The sequence below is a fragment of the Lotus japonicus genome, chromosome 5, assembly GCF_012489685.1.
Source record: "Lotus japonicus ecotype B-129 chromosome 5, LjGifu_v1.2".
NCBI lineage: Eukaryota > Viridiplantae > Streptophyta > Magnoliopsida > Fabales > Fabaceae > Lotus > Lotus japonicus.
In genome coordinates this window covers 12,265,810-12,277,735 of record NC_080045.1, presented here as the reverse complement: position 1 = coordinate 12,277,735, position 11,926 = coordinate 12,265,810, and the positions used below count along the sequence as shown (strand labels likewise).

At 34.7% G+C, this 11,926-nt stretch overlaps 1 protein-coding gene across 1 annotated transcript; it reads right to left on the bottom strand.

Annotated features, from left to right (window-relative positions):
• Positions 1–262: 262 nt before the first annotated feature.
• On the bottom strand, positions 263–8,161 carry LOC130717714 (probable LRR receptor-like serine/threonine-protein kinase At1g67720). The gene is made up of 15 exons (XM_057568053.1): positions 7,918–8,161; positions 6,824–7,355; positions 5,619–6,124; positions 5,111–5,243; positions 4,960–5,031; positions 4,822–4,890; positions 4,652–4,723; positions 4,383–4,451; positions 3,729–3,883; positions 3,409–3,647; positions 2,938–3,064; positions 2,786–2,854; positions 2,489–2,675; positions 2,105–2,240; positions 263–710 (listed from the first exon to the last, which is right to left on the bottom strand). The coding sequence occupies exons 1-15, from the start codon at positions 7,997–7,999 to the stop codon at positions 381–383; spliced, it is 2,778 nt and encodes a 925-aa protein (XP_057424036.1). The 5' UTR covers positions 8,000–8,161; the 3' UTR covers positions 263–380.
• Between the last annotated feature and the right edge of the window lie 3,765 nt (positions 8,162–11,926).

Below are 11,926 nucleotides of genomic sequence, written 5' to 3'. Positions count from 1 at the left end.
GGTCTTCCTCTTGTAACAAAAAAATTAGAAATTATTCCAAGTAGCGTGTAATAATAAATAAATAAAATTTAACTTAACGATTACAACTCAAACCAATAATATTTTTTAAATTATTTCAATTATTCGCTTCAAAATGTAATTTTTTTTTGAAACAAAAATGTAAATTTAGTTCAACTCAATGTAGTTAAATTCTTTATGTATTATTTTTTTTTGAAACCTTTATGTATTATTATTTTCATCATATATGCACATCTTCATCAACTATCCAGCTAAAAATGATTTTTCTATTAACAAACCAAACATTGCTTTTACAGTTAAAATCAGTTGTTGAAATTTGAATACAAGAATAAAATGTGCCATTACATACATGATGCATTGTTCTATCGTGCGGTAGGCTGTGCAATGGATTCATCAATTGAGATGTAATTCTCTGTGGCGGAAAAATCCATAGAACCCATGTTCATGGAAGAAGCGTGACCGGAGTTTCTTACCGGCAACTCTTCTGAGTTCCCTTCGGCCTCTCTCTCAATGGCAATTGCGTCTTGGATTTCCTTCAGAACTTCTGAAATCGATGGCCGCATGTGTCCGTGAGGTTGAACGCACATCAATGCCTTCTCCGCTATCTTCCACATTGATTGCAGGTCATAGTCGTTTCCTAGCGCTGGATCAATGATGCCTTGTATGTCTCCACTCTCAATGTGTAATTTTGCCTGTCACCACACAATTGTTTAGGCAAATGTAATTGTAACAACACAATGTAATTGTACAAGCTGATGAATGAACTGAACCAAATCGACCTATTGATGACTGAGATTAATTGCTTGGGAATTCGTCATACCTACAGAGAAGGTAATATAATTGCAGATTATTTAGCAAACAAGGGCTGTGAAATTCAGGATCCCATATGGGAGCTTGTAGAGGACAGGAGGGGCGCGAATGTGGAAAGCATCTAGTTGTGTCTTTGTTTTACATAGGATTGTTTTCCCTTGTATCCTGGATGTTCCTTTTTGCTTTTGTGGAAGTTGTGTTAGGGCAATGTTGGCTCTAATGCTGCGTTCCTTTCTACCTTGTACTATGATCCTTTTTTTAATATTAATCTTCATCTTTCAAAAAAAAAAAAAAACAACACAATGAAGTTTTCTTATTTGTTGGTTGAAGTTACTAATATGTATGGAAGAACTTTATCTTATTTAATAACCATATTTATGAATTTAGCTTGTCTTGACTTTGGTTACATGTGGAAAGAATTTAGCTTGTCTAAGTCAAGAGGGTAAAGTAAGCATAAATGCTAGCTGAGAAATCAGAGGTTTAAAAGCACAATAGTTTGTTATACTTTTTTTTTGTCTTTGACGGGTGTAAACCCATTTAGAAAACTGTGGTAGTCCCTCCCAAAAGATGACTTTATCAGGGTTTGAACTTGTGTCTGCACCCTTACGGGAGATCTACTTGCCTACCACCGACACCTTGTTGGTAACATAGTTTATTATATGTGTACAAGTATATGATCATAATCTCAAACCAATTGATTTCTTAATCAATAATTGTGATTACTTTTAAAAAAGTCTAATCTATAATTGATAGGCCAAAAGAACCCAGGTTTGGCTGCCCCCCTAAAGGCCCTAAAGGGGAAATTAACATCTAACCATACATTTCTGGGTTGATATATTATCTCAACTTTGATTTTCAAACACTCCTTCAGCAAATCCACCCAGACACCTCATTTTTCATTCTCTCTTTGTGTCAGATCACATCATGTATCATATCTTTCAGTGCTCCCTCATCTCTTCCTATCTCTCTCATCCCCATTTTTTAAAATGTGCTCTCTTGATTTTCATATTCATGATTGAAATGTCTTGCTTCTCTAAAATGATTTACTTACTTTGGAGGAGCTAAGAACACACAAAGAATCGCACTCTTACCACTTTATAAATTTACACGTGCATTCTAATGCATGTAACTATGGTTTTTTTATTCCCAGGTTGTAAAGTTCAATTCAACTACTGTCCGAGTCATTTCAGCAAAAAAAAAAAATTTAAGGATTTTCAGATCATATATTTATTGATGCTTCACAATTATATATGATAGCGGAGAACTGAGAACTCACCCATTGGACTATGTTTCGGCAATTAGCACCAAAGCTGTCGTTAGATATTGCTTCCTGACCAGATATCAGCTCAAGAAGAATTACACCAAAACTATAAATATCACTCTTATCTGTCAGCTGCTGGGAAATATAGTACCTGGTACAGCAAAGTTACAATGATAAGTGTTCATTGAGAAGTTTTCTCAAACTGACCACTAAAAGACTTAGGTAATCATCAGGTTAAGTGCATGTTTGGATACACGGTGAAATATCACGGTGAAACCAAAATCACTGTGGATAACCCCAAAAGTTAGGGAAAGTTGTTTCTGTCCACCGTAATTTGGCTCACAGTGGTTTTCCACCATATATCCAAACATGCCCATGCAAATCAGTTCAAGGTCTTACTCAGGATCCAGATATCCCACTGTGCCCCGAACTATGCTAGAGACATGGGAGACTCCATCAACAGCAAGCTTTGAAAGACCAAAATCTGAAACCTTGGCTCTCAATTGCCTGTCAAGAAGAATGTTGCTGCTTTTTAAGTCTCTATGGATAACTGCAGGAACACAGCCTGTGTGAAGATATTCAATCCCTGAACATACATCACAGTAACACAATTAACACAACAAGATCTAAAGTAAGGGAAAGGGTCATTCAATCAGAAAAATAGAGTAAAGAAGTGATAACATTAGTGATATAAACCTTTGGCCGAATCTTCTGCAATCTCGAGTCGCTTGATCCAATTGATACTCCGTCCGTGTGTTAATGGACCTGCAAGAAGTTATGCATTACATAATTTAGCACATAGACTTCTAAATCTGTCTGTTCCTTGATTTAAATCATCGCAGGCTTACCGTAGAGATGTTCCTTGAGAGTTCCATTATGCATGAACTCATAAATAAGCATACTATTCCCTTCTTCTCGGCAATATCCAAGAAGCTGTACCAGGTTTCTGTGATGTATTCTTGATAGAAGAGCCACCTGCATCAAACATTATATGAATGCCTGTTAAATGCCAACAGAATTTGAAATGAGTTTCTTCTCTTTTATGTTTCATGTAGAAACCAAATGAACAGGAGGGGGGAGAAAGGTAAACTAGATGAAACAAAGAAGTAAAACATAGATTATGATATGAAACAGATTAAGCTGCAATGTTGGTGTCTGTTTGGGTTTTCACTGTACCCGCCTAAAAGCGAGACGGGACGGGCTAATTCTAACTTCTCTATTGATACTTTCAGATACGTGAAATCACTTTTGTGATTGCACCAACACCAAAACAAACATACACTTAGATTACTGGAAGAACTTTATGAAATGCAGGTTACCTCGTTGGAGAACTCTCGTTTGCCTTGATAGGAATTACTGGTCAGAACTTTAACTGCTATCTCTTTTCCATCCTTCAGTTTCCCATAGTAAACAACTCCAAAACCTCCAGAACCAATTTTTTTCTCAAAATTATTTGTAGAATTTTCAATTTCAGAAAAACTGAAGCAGTGAGCAGCTTCTGCCGGACCATTGGCTTTTGAAAAATCCATACTTTGAGAAGGGAGAGAATTAAGGTTGCCTGTGAAGAGTGTAAACAAATACATCAAGTTCTACCGTCTCAAATATCATAAAGAAAGACAATTTTGACTTGGAACCCTACCTTGCTCATAATATTTTTTCTTTCCTTTATGCATAAACAAGCAAGATATAATAGTAGCTAAAAGTAAAACAGCAGCCCCAATTGCTGAACCAATAATCGCATACATGTGGCTCTTTCTTCTGCTTCCTTTATGAAGCTTGACGTTTCCAGAGTAGCTGTTGAGGACAGAAATAAAAGTAGTGGTCATTTTGTAAGTATAGTGATGAGGGAATCAGAAAACTTGGGGAAAACTTGCAAGAAATATATTGATCATTTTGAAGTATTAGCATTTCAGGGAAAAAATAATCACAATGTCAAAATGTACTGAATATGGAGTGTCATATTAGCTGATAGATACTAACATCATTTATTTAACCAATAAAAGTGAGATCATTCATCTAGCAGAAAGTTAAAAACTAAGAGCTTATGTGAAATCCTCTAAGGAAGAGGTAAGGGTAAGTATTCATGGAGTAACAGATATTAAAACATTGCATAGATTCAAATCTAGAAGATAATAACTGGGTTTAACAGGGCAGAACATTGAAAAAGCATCCACCACATCTTATGAACATATTAATGAATTTTCCTAGGATTTAACATGCCAATTATTTCATCAACTTTTGCATGTGCAGTGCTGCATTATGCTTAAGTTCAACAAGCAAAAATAGCACTCACTTCAAAACCAGATCTTTGCTCAGAAGATCAGACGGTACAGTTCCAGATAACATATTATTTTGGACCCACCTGCAACCATTACAAGAGTTATCAAATATCCATATAAAAGGAGTATTTAGCATAATTTATTTAAATATTACTGAAGAGTCATTAGTAGTTTGTGACATTGTGAGCACTATTGTTACGCACATAAGTCATACATGAATGTATTGAAACTATACTAGTTTTCAATTTGATCAAACAACTCGTGTAAGTTTCAGATAGCTTACAGTTCCCTCAATTTAGGAAGGTTCACCAAAGAGGTTGGAAGCGCACCCGAAAATTGATTGTTCTCAAGATGGCTGTGAGATAACAAATGTCAGGTTAATTGAAAACTACAATAAAAATAAAAAATAAAAAAACAAAGAGTAAGGGAAAAACTTGTCACTATCACAATTACATAATCTTTAAGTCCATGCATCCTGTAAAATCTGGTATTGGGCCAGTCAGCATATTTCCATCAAGCCATCTGCATCCATGATTCAATCACGATTCCACCAAACATGAAGCAAATTAAGAAAGCAATTTAAAAACTTACAGTTCAACCAGACCAGTCAATTTGGTGATGTCCAAAGGAATATTGCCTGTTAAGTTTTTACTAGACAACAAACTGCAATCGCCAAGAAAACAAAGTAAATATGAATGCACAAATAGACAAAATAAAAACCTCAACAAGAAAGAACCATTACATCGAAACTATTCTTGGCTGTATATCCGAGCTACATCGGATCCATGACCATGGAACAGGTAAACATGGGTCACCCCCTTCCTGTGCCCAGTCTGCTGAAGAGTAGTGTGAAAGTACACTAGATATAGCTTCTCCTGCAAAACATCCAATAGCTAAATAAATCATTATGCTTCAAAAAAGATTTAACTGACACCGCTATGTACAGCAGTAGACATACTTATTAAAAGTCGGTTTATTTTTATTTTCCAAGGTATTTCCTTTAGAAAAATGTGCATCGTTAAGCTCAATTTCTCAGCTTGTGGTGACAACAATTTTAAGCAAACATGCTGCAAATAGTTAACTCTGCCTATGCTTGCATAGTCGGTGCCAAGCCCGGGTAAAGGAGGAGGGTTGTGTTAGGCCTTCGACAGCCAACGTAAAACTAGCCGATATCTTTATGATGGATTATGTTCTAAATAGTTACTCTACGGTTGCAAATAGCTAAAAAAATATATGTGGTAGGGACTTACCGTCAGGAGAGCCACCATTTTTCTCCAGATACTTATTAATCTCCATGGCATTTAGAAGAGGCCCCCTGGTAGAATCAGATGTTTTGCCAAATCTAAAGGACAGCACAAAGGGTAGGGATAAATTGGTATAACCAGGTTCATAAAGGCGGTATTTTCCCAGAGCATTTTCTTCAATATTTACCACAGCCTTACTAATATCAGGCTGGCCTGGAAGTACTAGCCTGAATTTTCTGGATTCATTTTGAGGCAGATCTTCAATCTCAGCAAAATAGCAAACTGCCCATCCAATACCAGGAAAACCGTCCAAGTTCATTCGGTAAGTTAGAGATCCATTGGTACCCACCACAGCTGTCTGCATTACTCTCCCCGGTGGCATTTCATCTCTGTTAACATCAATTGGTTCTTTGGTGGAAATTTTCGTAGTTCCAGGAGCAACATCAACAAGATAATTTGCTTTCTTGACAGAATCTGACTCCCAAATTCTATCAAATGGGTCATCAGGATACCTAATACGCCAGAAATATACACTTCCTTAGTGAAAACAAATTTGTTCAAAACCAAAAGAGCTAACAATTACCATGCAGTAAACATGTCAATCCTCAGAGATCTAATCTTTTGTGAGGTAGTTCTTTGCTATGAGGAAAGTTTAAAAAAGTTTGATATTTGTCACTAGTTTAGTGAATACACAACAATAAAATAAAGGTAAAAGATGTCTCTATGCATGTCTGTCTGTGTATGCTAAGCGCACACACACCAAAGTATCATAACTTTTCAAGCGAAATGGATCCCTCTCCCCAGCCATTTCAGCCTAAGAGGTGTGAAGCGGAATAGAAGGGATTCCAATACAATATAGATGAAATAAAATCAAACAATAGAGGGGTAAGGTTGTTCACTTTTAAGTTTTGTAGATTAATTTGGCACTACTCTTATGAATTAATAGGAGGTGAGCACCTTCATACATAAGAAGTTGTTCATTGTTTTTTCTAGACAGACGGACTGGTTTTATATACATTAAGAATTTGGATTTGGGATTTTTTTAACTGGTATCAGGATTCAGGAGTCAGGACTACTTGGCAACTTTATCTGAATCTAATTTCAACCAACTGACTCATCATAGTAAATATATGTATACTCAAAAAGAGTCATTAGAAGACTGATTTGCAATGTAGCACACTATGAAGCAACAGACAGAGTCGGCTTAATACCTGATTGGGGCATCGCTCTCTGCACCAAAATTTATCCTTGCAGAGACACTGAGGTAAAAGTGTTCCTCATAATCTGTATAATAAACCGAACCATTGAATTGCCGGAGTTCAAGTGTAGATATGAATGGTTGCCCTGTTGTTGCATTTGACAAACATACACTTACTGTGGGACTTGAAGCCCAAAATATCAGTTCTCTCACTTCTATAGTATTAGCATCAGATATAACAATAGTAGACCAATGAGTAGCCCCAACAGAAATGTCAAATTTCGGATAAACATTGTTGCTATCAAAGTTCCCATACAAGAATGTTGTCCTCAGTAGGTACCTTGTCCTACTGACAACATCAAGTGTGTAGCAGTATTTTCTAGAATCTGCAGGAAAGTGCCGTAGCGTCATGTATTGCTTCCGTGTCTCGTTGGTAACTGAAATAGTGCTTATTTCTCCATAACTCATTTTATCATCAGGAGTCCATTGAAGACCAATTTCATCAGTGAAATTTTCTTTACCTCCACAGTCCAAACTTACAAAACCTGCTTAACATGACATATATTATCCACCAATTAACAACAAAGATTAAGTGAATTAATTGCTTAATCAACTCTATGCTCTAATGAATCAAATCAAGTATATACTTCATCAAGCATCCTTGATCCTTGTACTTAAAACAAAGGAAGACAGACTAGATTGGAAATTTTACGCATATCAAATTACTCATAATTAGAGACAAGAAACATCCAAGTTCCAACCAAGTAAAACTGAGAACAAAAGAATCACTGTCTTCCATTATTTTGCTTATGTCTGTACTATGCAACAAAAATATCCATGCTAAATTACAGTAGTGGAACAAGATGGTGGGGAAATTCATTTAGCTCCACATGATTTGAGAAAAGAATTAAACTTTGGAACTGAAATTCAAAGGGTATTACTGGAGAAGATTTCAGAACTAAAGTTGCCACCAAAAAAAACCCACAACATGAAAACAAGAGTAACAGAGAGCAAGAACAAACATTGAAACAGGACTGCAAATTTGGGCGTTGGAACAGGAAAAGACTCAAACTTTAGAGAAACCAATCTAAGGGAAGAAAAGGGTACCTTTCATCTGAGCAGAGGAAAGACGCAAGAGTAGCAGCAGAGTGAGTGAGAGGAAGAAGGGTAGCCTCCATTTCCAGTCCATTTTTTCTGGTCTTTACAGAGAACGCAAAACCATGAAAACAAGTGAAACTCTGAGCACAGAAAGTGAGTATAGGAGCGTTTCGAAAAGAAGGTTGGATCCCTCACGTTGCTAAGTAAAAACCAAACCAAGCATTAGACTGAAACAACCAATATACACCAGCCTAATCTTCCACTACTTAATAAAAACAAAACAGAAGCACTAAATTTAAGATAAACAATAATGCTTTTTTACATACCATATACACACTCACCTTTATGAAGAAATGAGAAAGAAAAAATTGATATCATAAATGAATGATAGGAAATGCAGAAAATGATAGAAAGGAATAAAATAGTGAAAATGGAATGAAAGAGAAAGTAGAATGTAAATGAATTATTACTCATTAAAATTCATATAAAATCTACTAAATTATATTGGTCACGCTCTCAATCTAGTGGGACCTAAATAGATAATATTAGAAAAAGTGTGTTGCAAACACTTAAAAAAAAAACTATATTAAGATTTAAAAGAATGATTTTGATAATACCCATTTTTCTTTTTCCAAAATTTTATTTTTATTGGAAGAGACTTTAAGTTCTCAATTAAATTAGTCTTATGTTTGCGAGATATGTTGGTAAAATTAAAATAAAAGGTTCAAACACCAATTCAGCAATTCTTAAATGATTCATGAAAATATTTATTAATAATTTTGCCATTTGATTATTATATTTAAAATACTTTATTTTCCTTAAAAACTTTATAGTTTTGTATTTTTATCATTAACTCTAAAAAAAACGAGGTTAACAAAACGCTTTCACGTAAGTTCCCATAAAAAGTTGCATTAGAGCAGTGTGAGAGGGGACGGTAGAGTTTCAGGACCTAGGACGCGTGGGGTCCACATACTTATGGCTAGACGACAGAGGGTCATGCAAGGGTCCACATAAAGCCCTTGAATATTGTTTTCTAATCAGAGTATAACATGAGTTCACAGATGAATGTCGCGTTAAATATAGTTTGCTACATAAAGTTCATATCAATTTAATTATTGAAAGGTTCATCCATTGGCTTTCTCCAATGGTGGTGTTGAATTGAGGGTGTTTAGTATTGAAAGGGGTAAATAATGGTGTTAAATTGAAGTGTTGAAAGTTGAAAGAGGGAGAAAGGAGTTGAAAAAATTCAACATAGTTGAAACCTGCGTGTGGAACCCAGTGGAGAGAGGGGGGCTACAGATCAACACGTGGCTCCGTTTGATTAGTCCGGACAATTTTCATTTATTCTAATCTTTCCAACTCAATTATTTCATTCAAAAAAAAATTTAAAAAATATAATTTTTTTACCAAAATTCATGATTTTTTTTCTTTATAAATAAAGACTTGGTTCGTTTGATTTGGACACGGAAAAAAAATCAAGTTTTCCATCATCTTATTAACTTTCTATTATCTCCTTTGCTTTGAAATAAAATATATTATTGTGTGTTTAGTTTCTTTTCTTCCATTTGAAGTTAATAAAATAAAATAAATTATTGTGTATATTTTTTTAAAAAAATATTAAATTGTTAAGTGTTTTAATTTAATTTACGTTAAAAAAATATTACGTTAATTTAATTTAATTTAAAAAAATAAAAAAAAAACATTAAATTAAATTAAATCGATAATAGTTTATTTAATTTAATTTTTATCGAAAATTTTAATTTTATGAAATCATAAAAAGAAAAATATAAAATTAAATCAAAATATGAAATAAAAAAAGTGGTGGGGTAGGGGGTAGGGTGTTGAATGAAAAACCATTGGAGTGGGTAAAAGTTGAATGAAGTGTTGAACTGGAGAGAGAAGGTGATGTGGAGTGTTGGGAAGATAAAAAGTGGAGTGTTGAGGGTGTTGAATGTTGAAACCATTGGAGATGGTCTTATGTTTATTTATTACTACTATCTCCTCTCCGCTGTTTCAAATTCATTGTGAGTCTCATAAAAAAAATTATTTTTTATATTGGAAAGATAAATTGCATTCCTTAAAAATTTTTGACCTCTCTCACTCAACTCATATGTCATTTGGTGCTGAGTACTTGAACTATCATTCGGAGAAAAAAAAAAATTGATTTGTTTTTAATTATGTGTCCACTTTAAATTTCATAAAAGTACTAATTAATGTTTTCAAATAATGTATTTATGACAATAATAAATTATAAGATAAAATATATTTTAAAACAGAAAAATAAATAATATTTTTTGGGAAGTTAATAAAATTAATTACAATTTTTAATATGTGTGTTTTTCTCTTTCTTAACTGTTAATAAAAAAAACAAAGAGTATTTTTAACAATAGTTACTAAAAAAAACAATAGTATTAAACATGGGAAACCCTAGTTTAGATGGTCCATTAATACTTTGACACGTGACTTATAAAATTTTAACTCATAACACGTATAAAAGTATTACAATACTACCTAAGGTCATGGTCATTTTACCTCATATTTACTTATGGTAATTTAGACAACTCATTCGTCTAAAGGTAATTACGACTTAATTACATTAATGTTCCTTCTAATTCTGATTATGTGTGATTTTAATCTTTCTTATTGTTAATTTATGCTAATTTGTTAATAATTCTATTGTTAGAGGAGGTTTCTTAAAAAAAAAAGGGCTATGAAATTTATTTGTAAGTTGTTTGCACTGTCTAATAATTCAATTTCCTCTTTTATTATTTTTTTAAATTTTGAGATTGTTTCTTTAATCTTGATCATACTTGAGTGTTCGAGTGAACTACTCCTCACTTTACATTTTCCTTTCTCCAACCTCTAACTTAAGTATTGAAGTGCCATCACATGAACTCCTCCTAACTTTTCATTTTAATCGACCAAAAAAAAAAAAAAACTCCTCCTAACTATGGAGCTCCAGTACGTTACTATTAGGCCAGCGTGAAGCTTCGTGTTCCTTTCTAGATCTCTCAACATTATTGTAGTGGTTTGACCGGCGTTGTCCCATCAGTTCTTTTTCTGCTGACTACTGCAAATGAATTCACGCGCGTGTTATACCACTAGCTAACTAAACAATATCAATATTATGAGAGAGGAAGGGACGTACATGTACATGTATAAAGTGTCAAACCTAAATAGAATCTGAGATAAGACGATGTTTTCGGTGGATCAGCTTGTTTAGTGAAGCACTGTGGTTCACTCTATTTACTGTCTAAAAATACAAAAATAACCTTTTAACAAATAAATATTTCAAAAATACCATTTTCTCTTTTCCACCACACCTCCTCCGCCATGTATCTTCCGACCACCACACCACACCTTTTCCACCACACCATCTCCATGCACAAGATCTCCTCCATTTGACAACAAATCAACAAATTCATAAGGTTCTTTTTGTTGATCCTGGGATCTATCCAAACAATAATATGGGCATAAAAGAAGAAAAGCTACAAGTCACAGAGCCAGCACCCATCACCGATCAATACAATCAACACATTTTTTCACCTGAAGCAACTAATTTGATAAGGGAAAAACACAAGATCTCATGAATTCAGTTTGGGAAAATCAAATTGTGAATGGAGATTTCATGAATTCAGTGTCAGATGAAGCTTGGGTGGTGGGGGAGAGTTGGTGGCGGATCTGGAAGTATTGGTGGTTGGCTGGTTGCAGACCTGTGCGGTGGTGGTGGATGGTCGGAGATGGTGGCGGATCTGAACATGGAACTCGTAAACCCTCGGAATCCTTTCTCTGCGATGTTGGATCTCGGCGCCGAGTTCAAAAGCGGGTCGTAACTCGCCGACGACGGTGGCGGCGTCTCCGAGAACCCCATTTCTTCATCTTACTCTTTAGGGATTCTGCGATAGAGAAGACAGTAGGGTGGGAGAGATTGGAACGAGGGTATATTCGTCATTGTAGTTTTTTACAAAATTTAATCTGGATCACTTAATATTTTAGTATTATATTCAACGGTGACAAT